Raw genomic sequence first — 24,485 nt, forward strand, 5'->3', positions numbered from 1 at the left:
ACCTTGTCTGGGAAAATAAACTGCCTTTCTAAATGACATTAATTAACTAAACTAATTCGAAGCACCCCTGCCTTCTTCAGGAGAAGTCTCTGAATTACTAAGGGTGGAATTTTTGCACCAAGCGCTGGCTCATGCGCGAAAACTGGTGTGCAGCTCGCTGGCTCCACAGCCGGCATTTCTCGGCAGTTAATCCAGTACCTTGGTGCAAAAAGAAAATGGAGGTATGGCCCACGCCGGTGGGCCGGGGTGAGAAAAAGCTGGCAATGTCGGGAATCCCGAAATCAGGGCGCCCTTTTTAGAAGTCCTAAAAGAGACAAAGTCGAGTCCCCACACGCACGGAGAGACCAACCCCAACCCCATGGACCCAGGAAACCACCTCCCCCCCCACCCCATGGAAATGTGAAACCCAACCACATGGAGCTCCCCAGAGGGGATGCCCCCCCCCACCCCCCACTACCCCTCCTTCCTCCCTGCCCCCCCCGTCCTGCCACTGCCCCCTAGCATGTCATGTCGCGAGGGGGAAATTCCTAATGTGGGGGGAACGAAACGGCAGGGAAGCCTGGTAATTATATTTAACTGTTTGGAAATGAGGGTCCCACCCTTCCTGGCCAGGGGTAGGGGGGAGGAGGGAAAATCGGAAAACAAGATCTCGCCAGCGAGATTCCTGTTTTTTGGCTCTTGTGGGATTTTGCGCCCGTGTCGCAATTCCCGCTCATTATGAATGCAGACGCAAAATTCCCCCTTATGACTTTGGTTTGCACCCAACACTAGTAAATAGCAGGGCCTTAAAGGGCATTTTATTTCTCTCTCATGACAACTTCCAACATTAACTGTTACCCACTCAGGAACGCAAGAAATTTTAAGCAGATTCCTTCCTTAGATGTGTATATACCATACATTTATTTATTTTTTATTCATTGATGGGACATGGACGTCACTGGCTGGCCAGCATTTACTGCCCATCCCTAGTTAAAGTAAAGTAAAATTTATTTATTAGTCACAAGTAGGCTTACATTAACACTGCAATGAAGTTACTGTGAAAATCCCCTGGTCGCCACACTTCGGTTACCTCCCTTGGGTACACCGAGGGAGAATTTAGCATGGCCAATGTATCTAACCAGCATGTCTTTCCAACTGTGGGAGGAAACCAGCGCATCCGGAGGAAACCCATGCAGACACAGGGAGAACGTGCAGACTCCGCACATACAGTGACCCAAGCCAGGAATTGAACCCGGGTCTTTGGCGCCTTGAGGTAGCAGTGCTAACCACTGTGCCACCCAGTTGCCCTTGAGAAGGTGGTGGTGAGCTGCCTTCTTGAATCGCTGCAGCCCATGTTCTGTGAGTTGACCCACAATGCCGTTAGGGAGGGAATTCCAAAATTTTGACCCAATGACTGTGAAGGAACGGCAATATATTTCCAAGTCAGGATGGTGAGTGGTTGGAGGGGAACTTGCTGGTGGCGGTGTTCCCATGTATCTGTTACCCCTGTCCTTCTAGATGGAAGTGGTCGTGGTTTTGGAAGGTGCTGTCTAAGGATCTTTGGTAAATTGCTGCAGTGCATCAGGCAAATAGTACACACTGCTGCTACTGAGTGTTGGTGGTGGAGGGATTGAATGTTTGTAGATGTGGTGCCAATCAAGCGGGCTGCTTTGTCCTGGATAATGTCAAGCTTCTTGAGTGTTGGAGCTGCATCCATCCAGGCAAGTGGGGAGTATTCCATCACACTCCTGACTTGTGCCTTTAGATGATAGATAGGCTTTGGGGAGTCAGGAGGTGAGTTACTCGCCGCAGTATTCCTAGCTTCTGACCTGCTCTTGTAATATCACCTTTTCCCTAAGTTAGTAACAGAATGATTAGTTAAAAAAAAGTCCCTCACATTGCCACTCCTCCCTTCAACTACAGCAGCTGAAAATTAAATAGAATGGAAGATGATTATAAAAGTAAAGATCTCTAATTATGATACCCCTCATTCAGCATTTTATTTTTCAGTTATGATGTAAAAGGCACTATTGTCTGTGACCAAACTACCACAAGTGACTGTATATTTCCCACGCCACAACCAATCCCCTCTCGTCCCCTTTAGGAGGACGCATGTCTATAATTTATAACGTTGGCTGAACATTCAGATGTCTGCATTTTTCTGGTTTACTAGGGGACATCAGCACAATGTATCATTCTGCACAGTACAGCTGTGTGTGAAAACATCTGCTGGAATCTTGTTGAACTGTAGCTATGTCAGAGATAGCAAATTTGCTGAAAACTGGATTATATATCACTGCTGGTAGAAATTTCAGAGTTGATGGAAAGAAGCCAATCATTCGAAAATAATTTGCAAAACTGGCGTCATCTATCGCTCCAGAGAATTATAGATAAAATACCAGTACATGAAAAAACATTCTGATCCTGAAGGCAAACAATCAGCACATATTTCTCATGGAACATAATGCAAAGATACTGTCACTTAGCAACAAAAACAATTATTATTTTGTTCACCTCATCAGTGCTTCACAAATATGTTTACACCAGTAATAGAACTTAGTGGATTTAAAAAGTACCAAGAAAAGTGCTCTGTTTGGCTGTCCACAACACCTCTCTGGTATTCTGCACCCATAGGTTCTATTTTGACCCATTCTCATTTTTTCCAGGATTTACAATGAGAGAAGTCTCATCTATCAAAATGAGCAGGGCATTGTGTGATAAAGTTACTGGAATTTTACAGGTTAGAAAATCTGCAAGGGCTGCTGCCATTTAAAGGGAGGATTAGCTCTGTGTTATTTAAGCCAAGTTCTGATGTGAAGGGTTTAAAGATTTGATTTGATTTATTATTGATATATGTATTAACATACAGTGAAAAGTATTGTTCCTTGCGCGCCATACAGACAAAACATACCGTTCATAGAGAAGGAAACGAGAGAATGCAGGATGTTGTGTTACAGTCATAGCTAAGGTGTAGAGAAAGATCAACTTAATGCAAGGTAAGTCCATTCACAAGTCTGACAGCAGCAGGGAAGAAGCTGTTGTACTGTTAACTGTGTCAAGGTGTTCTTGGGTTAAGTGGATTTCTTTTTTCATTTCTTTATTTTAACAAATGTTTCACTTTAATATAAAATCATCACTTTTGGTTTGAGAAGTTACTTCCTGATTTCAGAAAACTTCCTCATAATACACAAATTGTAAAACCATTCTGGCAGCTGTTTCAAGTTTCCTTTCGGGATTTGTACAGCTCGGCACTGACCATCTGCCATGCCATAACAACTGTAAAGTTTAAGAAATGGCTGTGGCATGTATCTGCATGCTGGTCTCAATCTTCTTCAGGAACTCTCACTTGATATTTTGAATGGGGTGGAACCTATGTCCTCACAGGGATCCATGTAGTGGGGCCAGGGCAAGAGGTTCTATGTGCTTAATTTATCCTGACCCGCTCACAATGGGGAGGCGAACAGTGGGTCCAGAATCTAATTATTCTGTTGGTGCTTTTTGCCATGGCATTAGCATCCCACCTTTGGGTTTCCCAACCAGAGTGTTGATGTGATGATCATCCAGGAAAAAGCAGCCAGCTTGACTGGTGCTACATCCACAAACATCCACTCCCTCTATCACTGACGCTCAGTGACAGCAGTGCGTAGAATCATAGAATCCCTACAGTGCAGAAGGAGGTTATTTGGCCCATCGAGCCTGCACCGACAACAATCTCACCCAGGCCCTATCCCCATAACCCCACATAACCCCTGTTAGTCCCCCTCAGACTAAGGGGCAATTTACCATGGCCAGTCCACCTAACCTGCACATCTTTGGAGTGTGGGAGGAAATCGGAGCACCCAGAAGAAACCAGCAGACACAGGGAGAACGTGCAGACTATACACAGTGACCCAGGCTGAGAATCGAAACTGGGTCCCTGGCGCTATGAGGCAGCAGTGCTAACCACTGTGCCACCGTGCCACCCTAGAACATGCACAGCAGGGTCTCACCAAAGCTCCTTAGACAGCACCTTCCAAACCCACAATCTCTACCACCTAGAAGGACAAGATCAATAGATACCTGGGAATACCATCTCTTGGAATTTCCTCTCCAAGCCATTCACCATCCTGACTTGGAAATATATTGCCATTCCTTCATTGTTGCTGGGTCAAAATCCTGCAGCCCCCTCCCTGACAGCACTGTGGGTGTACCTACATGGACTGCAGGACCACCACCATCTCAAGGGCAATCAGGAGTAGGTAATAAATGTTGGCTGAGCCAACATCATCCATGTCCCTTGAATGAATAATTTTTTTAAAAATGACTTCCTGCACTCTGTCAATGAAGGACCTCAGGACTCCTGCAGGGGTCAAAGTGGCTGCAGGAAACCTTGATAATGCAGACAAGTAACCAGAAGGAAGATGCAGGGAGGCAGTACCTCCAGTTCTCCAACCTTTCCCTGGTTAGCACTGCTGCCTCACAGCGCGCCAGGGACCTGGGTTCAATTCCGCTCTTGGGTCATTGTCTGTGTGGAATTTACACGTTTTTCCCATGTCTGTGTGGGTTTCCTCTGGCTGCTCTGGATTCCTCTCCCAGTCCAAAGATGTGCATGGTTAGGTGGATTGTCCATGCTAAAATTGACCCTAGGTGTCAGGAGGTCTAGCAGGTAAATATGTGGGGTTATGGGGATAGGGCCTGGGTGGGAATGTTGTTGGTGCAGTGTCGATGGGCTGAATGGTCTCCTTTTGCACTGTAGGGATTCTGTGGTGTCATGCTGAGGGCCAGAGAGGAGCTGCTGTTTCCTCAGCTAAACAGGCATGTGTAGAGGCGGCTGCGAAAGCAACAGTGTCATTTCTCACACCTGGATGTGGTTCTCCAGGAGGTCGAGGGAGTTCAGGAGGGCAGGAAAAGTGAGTGTCACACGATTTCCAGCTGCCAGGCCCCACAACGACTTTCCCAGCATTCTGCTGCACGCCTCTCAGATCAACTTCTTGCAGCTTCACTTATTCCTCTCTCTTCAGGCACCTCACACTCCCAACAGTCAACAGCCAACACTTAGCCTCATCTTTGTGCCATTTCACACCCATCCCGCACAATCATCCTCCACAAATGCTGTCCTTCTAACCTCTCCACACAATCTATTTCACAACCCTCTGCTTTCTCTCCTTTTAGAAACAGAATGCTGAGCGACAGGAAGAGGCAGAGACCTGGGGGTGGACATGATTGCCATTGGCAATACATGCTCACCTAGCCCACTGCAAAGGAGGTCTTGCTCCACAAGGCCACAGCTGTCAACAGTGACCTGCAATGTAAGTCTGAGTCTCCTGAGTCACTGGTGTTCAGACATGTTGGCTGAGTTGATCCTCTGCCTGTAGGCTGTGTGTTGGGAGTCTCACCTCCATGAGGGCGGATCTCCGTGTCCTCCTCCACTGCCCTGTGGAGTGGCAGGTTGCTAAGGAGAAGGAAGCAATGCTGATTCTACTGCTGGCGTTGATCCTGGGCTATTTCCCTTGTTCCTCATCAGGGTGCAAGGGTAGAGCTGTATAAGCTGCTCCCATACTATGGTGAAAGCGGGCAGCGAAGGGCAGATAAATATAAATGAAGTCCAAATCGGCTGAACTGACTTCCAAGATGTGGTTGAAGAACTGCTGACCACAGAGAAACTAGGGAACATGGTCAACTGAGGCAGCCTTTGGCAATCTCAGAATCTGAAGTACTATCTAATTTAGTTTATATTCTCACCACTGTGAAGTCAGGACTCCTGAAGGCCATTGGTTCCTACAGGATATAAACTCCTGAAATAAACGAGATACTAGTCTCAGTGTTGTTATGAACATAAGAACAAAAGAAATAGGAGCAGGAGTAGGCCATCTGGCCCTTCGAGCCTGCCCCGCCATTCAACAAGATCATGGCTGATCTGAAGCGAATCAGTTCCACTTACCCGCCTGCTCCCCATATCCCCTAATTCCCTTATCGATCAGAAAACTATCTACCCGTGATTTAAACATATTCAACGAGGAAGCCTCCACCACTTCAATGGGCAGAGAATTCCAGAGATTCACTACCCTCTGAGAGAAGAAGTTCCCCCTTAACTCTGTTCTGAACCGGCCCCCCCTTATTTTGAGGCTGTGCCCTCTAGTTCTGGTTTCCCTTCTAAGTGGAAAGAATCTCTCCACCTCTACCCTATCCAGCCCCTTCATTATCTTATATGTCTCTATAAGATCACCCCTCATCCTTCTAAACTCCAACGAGTACAGACCCAATCTGTTTAATCTCTCCTCATAAACTACACCCCTCATCTCCGGTATCAACCTGGTGAACCTTCTCTGCACTCCCTCCAAAGCCAATATATCCTTTCGCAAATAAGGGGACCAAAACTGCACACAGTACTCCAGTTGCGGCCTCACCAGTGCCTTGTACAGTTGCAGCAAGACCTCCCTGCTTTTATATTCTATCCCCCTCGCGATAAAGGCCAACATTCCATTCGCCTTCTTGATCACCTGCTGCACCTGCAGACTGAGTTTTTGCGATTTGTGCACAAGGACCCCCAGGTCCCTCTGCACAGTCGCACGATGTAATTTTTCTCCATTTAAATAATATTCCAATTTACTATTATTTCTTCCAAAGTGGATAACCTCACATTTGCTAACGTTATATTCCATCTGCCAGATCCTCGCCCACTTGCTCAGCCTATCCAAATCTCTCTGCAGACTTTCCGCGTCCTCCACGCAATTCGCTTTCCCACTCACCTTCGTGTCATCAGCAAACTTGAATACCCTAGATTCAGTCCCCTCCTCCAGATCATCTATGTAAATGGTAAACAATTGAGGCCCCAGCACCGATCCCTGCGGCACGCCACTGGTCACCAACTGCCAACCAGAAAAGCACCCATTTATCCCAACTCTCTGCTTCCTGTTAGATAGCCAATCCCCAATCCATGCCAACACCTTACCCCAAGGTGTACCCCAATCTTCTGCAGCAACCTTTTGTGAGGCACCTTATCGAACGCCTTCTGGAAATCTAAAAACACCACATCCACCGGTTCCCCTCTGTCAACCGCACTAGTGACATCTTCATAAAAGTCCAGTAGATTCGTCAAACACGACTTTCCCTTCATGAATCCATGCTGCGTCTGCTTGATCGAACCATTCTTATTCAGGTGCTCTGTTATTTCCTCTTTAATAATGGACTCTAGCATCTTCCCAACTACGGACGTTAAGCTAACCGGCCTGTAGTTACCCGCCTTTTGTCTACTTCCTTTTTTAAACAGCGGCGTAACAGTAGCTGTTTTCCAGTCAGCTGGCACTACCCCAGAGTCCAGCGAATTTTGATAAATTACTACTAACGCATCTGCTATTACCTCAGCCATTTCTTTCAGTACCCTGGGATGCATTCCATCCGGGCCCGGGGACTTGTCTACCTTCAGTCCTATTAGTCTACCAAGCACCACCTCCTTAGTAACAGTAATTGTATTAAGGACCTCCCCTCCCACCAACTCTCGATCTCTAATATTCGGCAAACTATTTGTGTCTTCCACCGTGAAGACCGATGTCTTCCACCGTGAAGACCGTGAAGAGGCCCTAAATGCTTCTCTAGGGAGAGGAGAAGGATTACAGGCAATTTGATTTTGTATGGCCACACCTTCAGTCCCGATTTCAGGAGACACATATCTGTAAGTTACCAAATCCAGCTCCCTTATCCTGGGAGCAGTTTAGAGAGATATTTATGGGGGAGCACAGGGGGACTATTGGGGTTTTTGGGGGGGGGGGGGTCCCAGCAAAGTTGGGGATGATGAGGTCCTGCTAAATACAAGGGCAGGACCACATTTATAATTTTGTTCTTCTGTTTTGTGTCTTGTAGCCAAACAAATCGACAGGCTGGCCCATTGCCAAGTGGGTAAACCAGCTGCAAGAGGTCACAGTCTTTAAGGGTGGACCATGGCAATTAGAGGGGTAGGATGCAGAGCAAGTCTTGAGTGGAGGGTGCCCATTGCAACAATGTCTAAAAACAGGCAATGAGCAGATCAATGGCTTGCTTGAGGGTGAGCACTCCTGCTCCTCTATTCGGCTCAGTTGGTAGCACTCTCGCCTCTGAGTCAAAAGGTCGTGGGTTCAAGTCCCACTCCAGGGTTTGAACACGAAATGCAAGACTCCAGTGCAGTACTGAGGGCAGACTGCATTGTCAGAGGTGCCATCTCTTGAATGAAACCTGAAACTGAGATCTGTCTGTTCCACAGCACAATGTCAAAGAAGAGCAGAGAGATATTCATGGTCAATATTTATCTGTGAATTAACATCACACAAAAGCCCCAGATATCAGGTCATTAACACATTGCTGTTTGTGGGAGCTTGCTGTGCCAAATTAGTTGCCACCTTTCCGACATTACACTTCAACAGTGGTCTGGGGCATCTGGGGGCTGTGAAAGGCACTTTGCTTTCCCTTTTTTGCTCCTGGTCCACAAGAAATGCTATTCAACCTCTGGAGGCAGCAGCTTCCATCTTCATTCCATTCCCAGATTCCGTGAGACTTGGGAAACCTACCCACCTGAAGTTACATTGAAAACATTCCCCTAATTGTGCAGCAGGAACCTGATTTAAATGTGTTTGTGAAGTGTCCTGCCTCACCAACTTAGGACACTTCATAGAACCATAGAATCCCTACAGGTCAGAAAGAGGCTATTCAGCTCATCGAGCCTGCACCGACTCTCTGACAGAGTATCTTACCCAGGCTCTAACCCCGTAACCCCACACATTTATCCCGCTGATTCCCCTAACCTGGGGACATTAAGGGACAATTTAGCATGGCTAATCCACCTAACCTGCACATCTTTAGACTGTGTGAGGAAACCGGAGCATCTGGAGGAAACCTACGCAGACACGGGAGAACGTGCAAACCACACAGTCACCTGAGGCTGGAATTGAACCCGGGCCCCTGGCGCTGTGAGGCAGCAATGCTAACCATTGTGTTGCCCGTGCACAGCAAGTCACCTGCTGCCGTGAATATGGTGTACAGTCAGGTTAGCGTGAAATTTAGTATTTTTAAGCATTTAACCCACATTCCCCGATTTACTTTCACACTGTGGAATGCGGGGAGTCTGGATAGATATAATTCTGTACTGGGATAAGAGCTGTCATTTAAATACAGAGTCAACTCCTTGGCATTAGTCTTCCAAAATCCATGATAAATAGAAGCCAGTTAAAATAAAACAGCTGGGCATTAGAGAAGAATGAACCCAGACCATTCTTGCTCACCAATAACATAACAAGCATATAGTAAGATAATAATGTCGAAAACTTGCAAGAACTTTTAGAAAAAAGTCACTTCTTGCCCATGAATTCAGGATGGTGCAAGAAGATGAATAAAGATTGGAAAATACTGAGGTACCATACAACAAAATAAGCATTAATCTGGAAAGACAACCAAGTTTCCAATAAGGTTATACAACAGCTAAATTATCCACATCATATTTGACAACCTTTACACATTTCACAAAATGCCAATATTAATTATTAAACTATTCACCTGCTCTTGTAATTTTTGACTGCCAGTTGATTGTAATACATTGGTTCAGTAAACTTTTCTTTGCTATAATTGCTTTCTATATTTAATGTTCTCCAGCTCTAATTTGGTGATAAATATACTGCGGTGATGGGTTTCATGTTCCGTCACTGCAGCGGCACAAAATTATCACTACCATTGCTGGTATCTATGCCCGGATGACAAATGTATCCCTTGTGTGTCCAATATAAATCACTTCTTACGATCTGTATTCAGTCAGTTGATTACAGCTGGAGTACATCAATCAAATTCTAATCACAATTGCTACGGACTTATTTAATAGAAATTCTTTGCTGCGTGATTCTGTCAGCAGCATTTAATGCTCTCTTGCTCAGTTGCTCTAATATTTCTATACTATTCAATTCCCATCCTCACTATATATATAATACACACACATCTGTGTATATAGTGTCTGCATGCATAAAATATGTAGTTGTGTGTGCATATATGTCTGTGTGCATGTATGCATAAATGTGTGTGTGCATGTGCATACATTTGCATGTGTACTCATGTATAAGTGCATGTGTGTATGCAAACGTGTGTATATTATGGGCCATAATTTCTTGGCTCCACAGTGCTGCCTTTGTGGAGGTACTCCAATGATGCGTTGAGGAATCCTTCCAGGAAGTGCCCAGGTAAGGGTTTACCAGGCAATTGTCCAGATGGGCTAACTTCCCCTGGACAATTGTGCTGGGCTGGGAATCATCCGACAAAGCGATTTAAGTACTAAATTTGGATGATTCTGCCAGTTTTACCCTCAGAGCTATTCTGAAAGAATTAGAAGGAATAAAAAACACTTCTAACTTCAGGGTAACTATTTAAAAGATCCAGACCAAACCCCGCACGGGATACCCCCACACACCCGACTCCCCCCCCCCCCCCCCCCCCCCCCGCCACCCCTCCAGAGGATCGGATCCAATCAACCTGCAGTCAATCTAGACTGACTACCTAGGGGGTAACAATACGTTTTCTAAAAATTGCTTACTCTAAATATATAAATGTTAAGCTTTTTCTTGTTAATAAAAGCTGTGGGAAAGTTTAAGCTTTTTTTTACTAATAAAAGGAATAGGATTTGTAGTACTATAGTGTCCATTATAATTCTCAATCTTTTGGACACTCACAATTCCTTTGGAAATCAAATTAATATCAATTTTATCGTGTAAATATTTGAGCACATTTAATTGTGAAACAGCCATCTTTGAAATATTTTCCATCACTTTAGGTGGTTTAATCTGGGAGCACGAGAGCCTGGATCAGCTTAAGACTGGTGCTTGCAGGATTTAAATCTACCTTTTTAGTTACCTTTGTCAGTCAGATGATTATCAATCAAAAACTGAGTAAAGTTCAGTGTAAAATCACTGAAAAACAGCTTATGGCTCATTTTGTCTTTATTAGTTTCATCGAAGGGTACAGCACTGAATAAAGTGGGTACTGAGGTGTAATGCAGCCAGTCTCCTCCCACAGTCCAAAGATGTGCAGGTGAGGTGGATTGACCATGGTAAATGAGCGGGCTTAGTAGGATAGGGTAGGGGAGAGCCTAAGATGCTCTTTTGGTGAGTCGTTGCATACCCGATGGGCTGAAAAGCCTCCCACTGCACTGTAAGGATTCAATGATTCTAAAGCTCCCTCCTATAAGGAGTCCCACCCACTTTGTGTAACATCAGGCTGGGATTTGACTCTTGTTCAGGTTGAATTTGCACTATTGAATGCAACATTGTGGCCACCGAAAACACTTCGTACTGAAGCTGAAGGTGTAATAGTCATACAATGTTGAAAAGGCCCTTTGTCCCTTCAAGTGTGCATAGTAAGAAGTCTCAGAACATCAGGTTAAAGTCCAACAGGTTTATTTGGCAGCACAAGCTTTCGGAGAGTTAGGCTCCTTCATCAGGTGAGTGAAGAGCTGTGTTCACACACAGGGCATATACAGACACAAAGTCAATTTATAAGATAATGGTTGGAATGTGAGTCTTTACAGGGAATCAAGTCTTAAAGGTACAGACAATGTGAGTGGAGAGAGGGCCAAGCACAGGTTAAAGAGATGTGTATTGTCTCCAGCCAGGACAGTTAGTGAGATTTTGCAAACCCAGGCAAGTCATGGGGGTTACAGATAGCGTGACATGAACCCAAGATCCCGGTTGAGGCCGTCCTCATGTGTGCGGAACTTGGCTATCAGTTTCTGCTCAGCGACTCTGCGTTGTCGTGTGTTGTGAAGGCTGCCTTGGTAAACGCTTACCCGAAGATCAGAGGCTGAATACCCATGACTGCTGAAGTATTCCCCGACTGGAAGGGAACACTCCTGCCCGGTGATTGTCGAGCGGTGTTCATTCATTCGTTGTCGTAGCGTCTGCATGGTTTCCCCAATGTACCATGCCTCGGGACATCTTTTCCTGCAGCATATCAGGTAGACAACGTTGGCTGAGTCGCAAGAGTATGTACCATGTACCTGGTGGATGGTGTTCTCACGTGAGATGATCCGGTACATCTTGCAGAGGTTGCTGTGGCAGGGTTGTGTGGTGTCGTGGTCACAGTTCTCCTGAAGGCTGGGTAGTTCGCTGTGGACAATGGTCTGTTTGAGGTTGTGCGGTTGTTTGAAGGCAAGAAGTGGGGGTGTGGGGAAGGCCTTGGCGAGATGTTCGTCTTCATCGATGGCATGTTGAAGGCTCCGGAGAAGATGTCGTAGCTTCTCCGCTCCAGGGAAGTACTGGACGACGACGGGTACTCTGTCCGCTGCGTCCCGCGTTTGTCTTCTGAGGAGGTCGGTGTGGGTTTTTGCTGTGGCATGTCGGAACTGTCGATCGATGAGTCGAGCGCCAACCATTATCTTGTAAATTGAGTTTGTGTCTGTATATGCCCTGTTTGTGAACACAGCTCTTCACTCGCCTGATGAAGGAGCCCGAGACTCCGAAAGCTAGTGCTGCCAAATAAACTTGTTGGACTTTAACCTGGTGTAGTGAGACTTCTTACTGTGCTTACCCCAGTCCAACGTCGGCATCTCCACATCATGGCCTTCAAGTGTGCACGGACAATAACTACCACTAAAGTAATGAAATTCGTAGTCTGATTCCGTTGCTAAGTGGTATGACCTGATTTAGCATAGTTCAGATTCTCTCAAGTACCCGATGAAAATTCCTAACATTGCAACTTTTAAGCCAAACAAGGATTATTTACTACACTTTACCTCTTTGATTTAGATGCAGTTATCCTTACTACAGAAAAAGATTTTACCCACTAGCCAAAAATACCAAAGCTACACCTGAATTCAATGCATTATTTACAGTAGTTTCACATTGTCATAGAGTCATAAAGGTTTACAGCATGGAAACAGGCCCTTCGGCCCAACTTGTCCATGCCGCCCTTTTTTTTAAAAACCCCTAAGCTAATCCCAATTGCCCGCATTTGGCCCATATCCCTCTATACCCATCGTACCCATGTAACTATCTAAATGCTTTTTAAAAGATAAAATTGTACCCGTCTCTACTACTACCTCTGGCAGCTTGTTCCAGACACTCACCACCCTCTGTGTGAAAGAATTGCCCCTCTGGACACTTTTGTATCTCTGCCCTCTCACCTTAAACCTATGCCCTCTAGTTTTAGACTCCCCTACCTTTGGGAAAAGATATTGACTATCTACCTTGTCTATGCCCCTCATTATTTTATAGGCCTCTATAAGGTCACTCCTCAGCCTCCTATGCTCCAGAGAAAAAAGTCCCAGTCTGTTCAGCCTCTGTTGATTAGTAACTGTCTGGACAGTTACTAATCAACAACATGCATTTATATAGCACCTTACACAGTAAAACATCCGAAGGCACTTCATGGAAGCGTTATCAAAACAAATCTGACATCAAGCCACATGAACTAAATTAAAGCCCACCAACACATCTACTTTCTCAGGAGACCAAGGAAATTTGGTATATCCACTACAACTCTCACCAACTTCTACAGTTGCACCATAGAAAGCATTCTTTCCGGTTGTATCACAGCTTGGTATGGCTCCTGCTCTGTCCAAGACCATAAGAGACTACAAAGAGTCATGAATGAAGCCCAGTCCATCGCTCAAATTCAGCCTCCCATCCATTGACTCTGTCTACACTTCCCACTACCTCAGAAAAGCGGCCAGCATAATCAAGGACCCCACGCACCCTGGACATTCTCTCTTCCACCTTCCTGTGTCGGGAAAAACATACAATTGTCTGAGGTCACGTACCAACCGCCTCAAAAACAGCTTCTTCCCTGCTGCCATCAGATTTTTGAATAGACCTACCTCACATTAAATTGATCTTTCTCTGCACCCTAGTTATGACTTTAGCACTACATTCTGCACTCTCTTCTTTGCTACGTACGGTATGCTTTGTCTGTATAGTGCGCAAGAAACAATACTTTTCACTGTATACTAATACATGTGACAATAATAAATCAAATCAGATATGTCCTTATGTGACTCGGTGTCATAGTATTAAAGCCTCTGTGAAGCACTGTGGGATATTTGAATACAAGAAAGGCAGTATGTAAATACAAGTTGTTGTTGTCATTGTGGGAGAAATGACTTGTTTCACTGAACATTGAAAGTAAGACAGAATGGAATGGGGGCACTTTTTAAAAAAAGCATATGTATCAACTGTAAAATCAAAACTGAACTTTCTTCCAAACAAAACTACAAAGAATCAAATCTGTCAAAATAACAGGCAGCTTCTGAAGTAAAGAAATTTAATTTAATTTACTCTGAAAACATTTCTGAAAATTTGTACTCCAATACTCAAAGTACTGCTGGAACCTGGCAAAATTTCTGCCTTAGTTGCAAAGAGTGCAGACTTATTTAAAAGTTTTAAAACTGGAGGTTGCAGCCACTTGATGTAGCAAGAAAAGAATGCAAACAAGAATGCTGTACTAGACCTACACAGAACAGTATTTCAAAATGATTCCAAGTTATTGGGATGCCTTAGCTATTCTCCCCACCCCCCCCTCCCCCCCCCCTCCATCTCCACCCACCGGCACCTCCATCTCCACCCCCAGTAATATATATATAGGCTATCCGAGTTAGACCCCTTGACACTAAGGGAGCTATCACTGCTGCCTCACAGCGCCAGGGTCCCGGGTTCAATTCCCAGCTTGGATCACTGTCTGTGTGGAGGTTGCACATTCTCCCCGTGTCTGCTCCGATTTCTTCCCACAGTCCAAAGAGGTTAGGTGGATTGGCCATTGCTAAATTGCCCCTTAGTGTCAGGGGGACTAGCTTGGCTAAATGCATGGGGTTATGGGAATTGGGCCCGGTTGGGATTGTGGTTGGTGCAGACTCGATGGGCTGAATGGCCTTCTTCCGCACTGCAGGATTCTATGCTTCATGGAATGTGATATTTGATGTAAAGGAACATCCAAATGGGTCAGTTAGCTTTACACTATAATATTTACTAGCTCCAGGCCTTCTGGGAAATTAAGGGGTCCTGATCAGAGAGATACCTTTGCACAAAACTTCCGTCTTATGTCAAAACTGATAAAGCACGGTTAAAGGCAGTAAGCAGTGACCATCACACGGGCTGTAGAGACCATGGTGTGGGCCATGTGATATTCAGCAGTTTGCCAGTCTGCTCTTTGGTTTGGGGAAGAGTTCACTTAATTCTCTTATTTTAAAGCAGAGAAGCATTTCCACAAAAAGGAGACTATTATATGCCTAAATAAAGCATATATTTATGGCAAGTCACAGAGCTCATGAAAAGAAATGGTTCAATTTTAACCAGCTTGTCACATGGCAACAAAGTTATTGGAAAATGAGTTCTGCATTTTCTATTTTTGGACGTTATGCACATCTGTGTATTGCGGGTTTAGTTGTTTCCTACTGTGCTGTAATAGTCTCACTAATGAATAATTCAACATTGGCTGTAACTGATGTCATTCCTTAGCAACTTGAAGCAGACTCAAAGACTATTTAGATAATACTGCATCAGCCTTTCATTCCAATGCTGTAAATTGCATTATCAAAGCTCTGGTAATATCTTTCTTCTTTATTAATCAAGCAAGGAACCCAAAAACAAGTTGTACATTGCAGTATTTGCCTGCAAAATAATTGCTTTTATTTATCATTATGGCACAGTGGGCGGCACGTTGGCACAGTGGTTAGCACTGCTGCCTCACAGCACCAGGAACCTGGGTTCAATTCCAGCCTTGGGTCACTGTCAGTGTGGAGTTTGCACATTCTCCCCGTGTCTGCGTGGGTTTACTCCGGGTGCTCCGATTTCCTCCCACAGTCCAGAGATGTTCAGGTTAGGTGCATTGGCCATGCTAAACTGCCTCTTAATGTCCCAAGATGTGTAGATTTCTAAGCTTTCCAGCTTCTGATGAAATTATAACTCGGTTTGCCTTTCCACAGATTGCTAGCTGCCCTGCTGAATATTTTGAGCATTTTCTCTTCGTATTTCGGATGCCCGGCTTGTCTCTGACCTAGTCAAGGGTTTTGCTGACATGTAAATATTCCGCTGAATGCATGGGTGAATAAAAAAATAAATAACTTCACCCCTGCCTCCACTCGCCCAGCCTGAACTGCCATCTCTCATCCAGGACACTTATTACATATCGGATTGGCATGTGGGGGATTGGCATGTGGGGGATTGGCATGTGGGGGATTGGCATGTGGGGGCAGTCTGGTGTTTCAGGGTCACTCCAACACTTGAACAGTTCTGGTTAACTTGGCTTGGTTGGGTTCAGTAAGAAGTTTCTCAACACCAGGTTAAAGTCCAACAGGTTTACTTGGTATCACAAGCTTTCATCAGGTGAAGAAGGAGCAGCGCTCCGAAAGCTTGTGATACCAAATAAACCTGTTGGACTTTAACCTGGTGTTGTGAGACTTCTTACTGTGCCCACCCCAGTCCAACTCTGGCATCTCCACATCTTGGTTGGGTTCCACTTTGCAGCTTTCTGGGCCCACCTACATTTCTGTGCCCCCATTAAGTGCTGGCAGCAAACTTGCAGAGAACAGCTTTCCATTCCTTCATCCCTACACAGGGAGAAATCTTCGCTGAACCAAATATCCAACACAGCATTGCAACCCAGAACTGTGTGTGTAACGTGACACTCCATTGCAGTAGTGATTGGCTTCATGTCAGGCAAGGCCCTCGAAGGAGTTTTACAGCTGCCTGCTGTGTAACAGAGGGCAATGTGCATCATAGCAAAATCAAGACATAAAATTGAATATTTGCAATCATTTGCAATCACAGCACTGTAAATAGGCTCAAAACACATTTATATACTTATAGGACGAAAAATAAGGTGGCCAATCTCTCATTCTCCATGAAGTCAAATTTAAAAGAAAGCTAGATCCACAGCCTCGAGGGGGAGGTTACAGAATCTTGTGAAACTTGAAAATCCCATGATATACGGTTGTGAGTCAAGTGGGATTTGTTATAGAAGTCTAATGACAACACAGAATTGAGAGTGACCTTCGAACAGGGGGAAGGCTCTTGACCTGTGCAGGCAGGCCAAAGCAACCTGTTTATGCTGTGGTCCAGAATTAAGTGAAGATATCAGGGCTACTGACCTGTCTGACCCATTCCATGCACATTCAAATTTGTCAAAGATGCAGTCGTTCTCGTAGAGTGAACAAAGCTTACTCCGGAGGTAATCATGAATCTGTTAACAAAATAACATTAACATTGAAGGAATGCCAATGCAACAGTAAATTACCAGCAATTACCAACGCAACTGAAGCACAAGTTTTAGAACCAGTCACAATTAACTAAATGGAAGCATAATCAATACATTTCTTCTCACGTGGAGTATTTAAGTGCCAGAACCGTCACCCAATTATGCGAATGCTGCAAATTGACAGTAAGAGCAATTTTAGGCAATTCTTTCTGTGCTAAGGTATACAATTACCACTAACTGCTCTGCTCATTTGAAATTTCCCAAAAACATAACAATACTCTTAGGATATTAAAACAGCTCCTGTGACTGCAAATATACATCAGAATTAAGCCATACTCTGACAGTGAATGGCTGTTAAACATAGGATGCGCTGACAATGAATTGCATTAGATCTGTCAAGCTGACTATCAATGTGCAGTAGATAGAAACCAGACCATGGCGAATGTGCTTTAGACGTAAAACATTCTGTGGCAGCGAATGTGCCTTAGAGCTAGAATACAGACTCTGCTGGAGAATTTGCTGAAGAGACGCTGTATAGTGTAGCTGTAAATGCATGTTAAAAAGAAAGAAGCCAGTAACAATAAATTAATGTTCGATGGAAGCTTTCAGACGGAAAGGAAAGCAGCAGTAGGGGGAACAGAAATTGGAAGCCAACTCAATCCTTCAGATGAAGCAATCAATACTTTGGGCATTGGGAATGTACAAACAGGCAAAAACAATCTGGCTTCTTCTCCTGCTATTGTCGCTTTACAGTGTGTTAAACCATCCTGCTGAAGAACCAGAATTGAGGTCCAACAGGTTCCATTTAATTTGCTTTAAATGTATTAATGATGAATTAAAAACAATTCCATTTGCAAGTACAAATAAGGCTCTCCATTCAGCAACACCACATTCTAAGCAGCCACTCACCTATCGCTCATTGAATCTTCACTGAAAAACACCATTCCTAATCACGCAGTTTAGAACTGTATCCCCGTAATAAGCAATTAGTGCTTTCTGTGATCTGTCTACATCTCACAGTGCAGACACCTCATCCAGTAAACTGTCTGCAACCTGGGGAATGTCTATGGAATGACATCTCATTTTCACTCCCACCCGTGCTGTCAGCAGCAGGAAATGATTTGAAGTGGCATTCCTTCAGCAAAAGTAGCAGAACTTACCTCACTCTTCATTTTCTGACAGTGACCTGTATTGAAACAAATCATATTAAAAACAAGATGTGTCACTGTCACCCCTAATAAGCAGGATTTGGTAGAATCATAGAATCCCTACAGTGCAGGCCGCTATTCGGCCCATCGAGTCTTCATTGACTACAATCCCACCCAGGCCCTATCCCCATAACCCCATGTATTTACCCTAGCTAGTTCCCCTGACACTAAGGGGCAATTTATCATGGCCAATCCACCTAACCTGCACATCTTTGGACTCTGGGAGGAAACCCACCCAGACACTGGGAAAACGTGCAGACTCCGCACAGACAGTAACCCAAGCTGGGAATTGAACCCAGATCCCTGGCGCTGTGAGGCAGCAGTGCTAACTGCTGTGCCACCGTGCCACCCTGGTAAAATCCATAATTAAAGGTAAATCCTTTATGGGGAGCTGACTAATTGGGAGAACCGTATGCTCAAACAGTATGGAAGAGGTTGATAATGTAGCACCAAACCAAAAAGGGCAGTAATATAGAAGACAGCAAGTTCATGTTTGGCTATGGTAGACAAGTATCAGGATCAAACTCTCCTAATAATGCAAGTGCAGCTAGTTTAAGGTGACTGATTCTGTTGTGGTTCAGATTGAAACCACCAAGTGGTGATCATTCACTAACCAGCTCAAAATAATTAATTCAGACGTAAGTGCAGCTCATTAGAAGGGATGCACATTCACCATGATTAAAAATTTTAACCAATGTCATTTTAAAAAATAAACAGTTATTATTTAAAACAAATCCATATTCGTTACATTTCCTGATGGCAACGGGGGTGGCACAGTGGTTGGAGTGGCACAGTGGCAGCACTGCTGCCTCACAGCGCCAGGGACCCGGGTTCAATTCTGGCCTCAGGTGACTGTGTGGAGTTTGCACGTTCTCCCCGTGTCTGCGTGGGTTTCCTCCGGGTGCCCTGGTTTCCTCCCACACTCCAAAGATGTTGATTGGCTGATTGGTGTAGGTTGATTGGACATGCTAAATTGACCCTAGTGTCAGGGGGATTAGCAGGATAAATATATGGGGTTACGGGAATAGGGCCTGGGTAGGATTGTGGTCGGGGCAGACTTGATGGGCCGAACAGCCTGCTTCTGCACTGTAGGTATTCTATGATTCTCAGTACAATTCCTAATATCTCTGGTTAATTTGTCTTAAAAGGACATACATATAACAGCAATATGGCCCAAGGGTTTTTTTTGACTGAGTCTTTGCTGGGAATGATAACTTAGAGCATATTACATCAGAGATGGCTTAATTGGCTAATTTGCCACTTTTATTTTGTTAAGCGATTTATCCATTAGGGGAGCTTGCTAAAAACACAGCCTGATGCAGGAGACTGTTCTATAGAGGAACCCCAGTGCATGTAAATGCATGAGAACGCAGCAACTTCAGGATTAAAGCGCGTGCACCTGATTTAGTAAACCCATTGCAACTCCCTCCCATCATTACAAAAAAAAAGGATTTGCCTTGCAGCACTTATTGATGTCCGAGCATTATTGGTTCATTTACTTGCCCCTATGCCAGCTATTGACCCTGTAGAGAAAGTAATCAAAACCCCTGAAGGATAAAATAAGTTACTGACTTTGAAGGGAAGTATGAGAACAGATCTCAAGCATGCCCCGAGTGGCTTTCAGTAGGTTGCCTGGGCACATTCTTAAACAGGCAGTCCTGGGTAGCACACGGTGCAAGGAAGTCAAAGAAACAAAAGTAAAATTAACAAAGGGAAACTCAAGTTACAAGATGCAAAACGTGGCCGTCTTTGTCCCAGTGAAGTCTGGACCTTAATTTGTATATCTGTGTATCTGTCAACGATTAAATAAATTTCATTTCAATTTCAGAAACGATCACGGTTACGGTGTGGCTTTACGGCCGGAATTTTACCGGCCCGCCCGCCATGGGAATCGGAGCGGTCGAGGGGGGAGCATGGGAAGGCCCATTGATCTCGGGCGGGACCTTACGGTTTCAGGATGAGCGAGGACATAATATCCCGCCCATATATATGTTAACTAACGTTTAAGTGCAAGAAGACTTTGTTGCCCATATATTCTTCATAAAATCAAAACTCCAGAGGTAATGACATATTTTGAGAATTGGTTTCAAACAAGATCTCCTGCTTCATCTCCAGGTTGAGGGTTGGTAGGACCCCTGGGGAGGTTCGATCCTTCTTCCTGACTGCCTCACTTTCATGATCTTGTCTGTGTCTTAGTAACTCTTAAAATGACTGTGCAGCGACTGTTAGCACATTTCAGGCCTTCCGTAACTGTTAGGCACGGTGAGATGAACATGGTGTAATCGATTTCAACAACAATCTCCTGTTGTATCTCAATTGTAAAACACAGAATGAGGCTGGGACTTCTTGTGGTGCAGTGGGTAGCGCGCCTGCCTCTAAACACGAAGCCCCAGGTTTAAGTCCCACTTCAGGACTTGATGGACAAGGAATGAATATGCATAACGTGGCCAAATAGTTTCAACACATGCCAAATGACAAACAGCAAGAGCAGGAGAGATTTCTGGTCAGCTATGTAATGGAAAAAAAATTGGATCTTCTACCATCTCCACATTACAACAATCATGTGAAGGTGCATATTGAAATGGCAACTCAGACTCCACGGTTGGCTCTGTTTGCTGGACAGCCAGCGTGGATCAGATTGGTGCCAACAGCCATAGTTTGATACCCAGCTGTGGTGGATTTGGGTACAGCCTCTTTGCCCTAAGTGTGGTGAAGGTTGTTGTGCTGTGGGTCAGATCTGCCTTCGGGCAGGGAACTCTGGGACAGTGAAGCCAGATGATTTTGAGACCTTTTGGGCAGAGGGCATGGTCTGTACAAGATAGACAATGGCTAGGATTCTGTTGGGTCAATGGGGGTCTCACCGGGGAATACCCATCAGTTCAGGGCTGGGAGTAGGCCCGATAGAATCAAATGCCCATCAGGCATTTAAGTGACCACCACTGGGCCTTTCCTGCGATGAAAGCTCCCGGTAGCAGAAGTCCTGTCTGCACCAGTGGGGGCAACAGACGCTGCCACCAATGTATCCATCACCAGAGGTCCAGGATCATCTTGGAATTCCAGACCAGACATGAGGGAAAGGCTGTATGGGGATCACAGGGTGAGGCAAGGGGATTGGACTCAGGGGTTGGGGAATGGCTTTCAGCAGCTTCACTCCCTCCTACTTTCCAAAGTCGGGCCCTTGATCAGGCACAGAGTACGTGACAGTGAAGGATCACCCATGAGGTCACTGCAAACCCAATAGTTTGTTGGACAACCTGCCAAGAGTGTGGGAAAGTTGTACGGCCTCCATTTAATCCCTGAGGCACTATTAAATTGCAGTGGGCTCAGGGCTGATGGGTGTTAGTTGGGTCATTTATGATCCTCTGCAGGAGTGTTGGAATCATCATGAATAAATTAGTCTCCTCATTTGAAGTGTCTTTATAAAACGGCACACTTTCTGTTGTTTTGATTAGCAAAAGTAAATATCTAATGCCTTATCTTCCCAAAAGGTGTTCACTGGCTCCTTGAACATGAAAACAAATGAAGCCTGGCCCCTCGCTCAAAAAGATTGGACACTCCCGATTCAAGATAGCCATCAAAAGGATCGAAGGGGTGATGAGATTTTTTTGATGCAGCAAGTTAGGGCAATCTGGAAGGCAGGTGGAATCAGATTCAATAGTAACTTTCAAAAGAGAATTGGATAATAACTTGAAGAGGAAAAAAATACAAGGCTGTGGGAAAAGAACAGAAAAGAAGGACTTATTGCATGTCTCTTTCAAACAGACAATGGGTCGAACGGCTTCATTCTATGCTGGATAATTCTGATTTTAGGACTCATAAAATCATGTTGCATTGGCCACTCCTGAAGCACAGCCAGTCAACATTAGACAGTACATCCATTTGGAGGTTGTGGGTAAAGAACACACAACAATTTGCATTTAACTCCCTAATTTTGAACACAGAGTACCTGATATGTTTCTATAGGCTTGGTTTCCATGTTCAGATCCCAGACTTTGACAGTGAGGTAATCTCGTGTCATCATGTATCGGCCACTGTGACTGAACTTCACATCAGACACTGAAGAGGTTATCTCTGAGAAGAAGAACCTGCTACTGGGATCCTCTGGCTCCTCAAACACTGCAGAACAAAATATGGAAAATAATATTAATATTAAAAGTGCCACATAGGATTGTCACAAATTCACGGATGAGCGGGAATCACAAATCCACAGGTTGGAGATATGTAAAAAGATGATATAATCACAGTTAATTCATGCTGATACGAATTGCCTCTTATACAATGTGGACCTAATATATAGAGGATTCTTTGACAGGCCAGTTTCTATGGCAACAGCATCCAGGATTGCAAACCTTTTCAGAAAATCTAGTTCTGCAATATCAATTGAGTTTTGAAAACGTAGCGAGAGTGTTTATTGAAAAGATGAATTTAATCAATTTATGCCACCATCAGATGAGCTAAACCACTGGGAGCATTTTGATAAGAGAGAGCATCACGAACCCACTTGTCGCTGTCCTTTCAAAAGGCTTCAAATGAAAATTCAGTACACCATCCGTCGATGCAAGTTAGTGACTTCATTGGACATTTACCAAACTATTTCAGATAGGACACGATGCGCTGCAAGTAATCAGGTTTAATTACGATATTACCTTCAGGCTATTCATTAGCATAGCTTCTTTCTGGACTATTTCACCCAGTATGGCGCCAATCCAACTTGATGAGAAAAAAACCCATTCTGAATACTGAAGTCATTATCTCAGTCACAGATTTTACATTGCTGACGAATGTGAAAATAGGCAAAATATTCAACATAAATTGCGTGCAAAAATGACAGGGGAGCATGATGAACATGAACAGAAGAAAAGGATGTATGACTAGAAGAAAAGTCCAAGGATGTGCGGGTTAGGTGGGTTGGCTATGCTAACTTGCCCCTTGGTGTCAGGGGGACCAGCTAAGGTAAATGCATTATGGGATTACGGGGATGGGGGCCTGGGTGGGGTTGTGGTCGGTGCAGACTCAATGGGCTGAATGGCCTCCTTCTGCACTGTAGGATTCTGTGTCTGTGCATGGTGGCATCTTTTCAAAAATTCGGGCTCAGACTCAAAGCCAACCACTGAACTGACTCTAAAGTGAGCAGAACTGATCCAAATTGTACCATCTCAACTTAATTTAGACGGTTGCAAATTCAGATCAATTTGGACAGACTGTGGTTGGGAGGGTTTAAATGTTACAGACACCGGTATCCCTAAATAGTGTCAAATGAGTCCAATAGTCAAATCCAAATATCTGACAATCGGTCATCAAAATCCAAATTGAGGCAAATGTATTTACCTGCCTGCGTTCGTTATTTTTGTGAGAAATAACATTTCAAGGTAGGTGAAAAAAAATCTAGTTTTAACGTCTAGAAATCATTGCCCCCCTTTGTGAGGGGGGAAATTTTTATGCTGGTTTGTGGCTGAAGAGGGCATTACACCTTTTGCAGCCATCTTAATTTTTCATTTAAACCAAATTTTTTCTTGGCCTCAGGAACAAGCACAATTGTAAATCATATCACACACAAGAGATCTTGTGGAAATGACACAAAAAGACCAAGAAAGTGACAGCCTTTTCCAATGATTAATGCATGCAAGAGAAGCACAGAATGGCCAGAAATCTCTTCTGGAATCATAGAATCCCTACAGTGCAGGAAGCAGGCATTCGGCCCATCGGGTCTGCACCGACCACAATCCCACCCATGCCCCATCCCCATAACCCCATGCATTTACCCAAGCTAGGCCCCATAACACTAAGGGTCAATTTAGCATGGCCAATCCACCTAACCCGCACATCTTGGGACTGTGGGAGGAAACCGGAGCACCCGGAGGAAACCCATGCAGACACGGGGAGAATGTGCAAACACCACTCAGACAGTGACCCAAGCTGAGAATCGAACCCGGGTCCCTGGAGCTGAGAGGTAGCAGTGCTAACCACTGTACCACCCAGTAATCTTTATGATTACTTTGTAAAATAATCCATTCCCCCGCATACTGCCAGATGTCTACAATGCACCGAATAATACTAATTCACGAAAATCCCTTTGAGGAACATGCCACCTGGCCAGTGACACTTCAACCCTCAGTTTAACTGGCCCAA

General features: G+C 44.6%; 1 protein-coding gene across 7 annotated transcripts in view; it reads right to left on the reverse strand.

The window, feature by feature from the left end:
- Positions 1-24,485, reverse strand: part of LOC144492104 (serine/threonine-protein phosphatase 2A 55 kDa regulatory subunit B gamma isoform) — a 348,625-nt gene that overhangs the window by 4,418 nt on the left and 319,722 nt on the right. For all 7 annotated transcript variants that reach the window (XM_078210211.1, XM_078210209.1, XM_078210213.1 and 4 more), the window contains 2 exons: positions 22,303-22,472; positions 17,042-17,133 (listed from right to left, as the gene is read on the reverse strand). In XM_078210211.1, coding sequence (XP_078066337.1) covers positions 17,042-17,133; positions 22,303-22,472 — 262 coding nt within the window. The remainder of the gene's footprint in view (positions 1-17,041; positions 17,134-22,302; positions 22,473-24,485) is intronic.

This window comes from Mustelus asterias, chromosome 1, assembly GCF_964213995.1.
Source record: "Mustelus asterias chromosome 1, sMusAst1.hap1.1, whole genome shotgun sequence".
Lineage (NCBI taxonomy): Eukaryota > Metazoa > Chordata > Chondrichthyes > Carcharhiniformes > Triakidae > Mustelus > Mustelus asterias.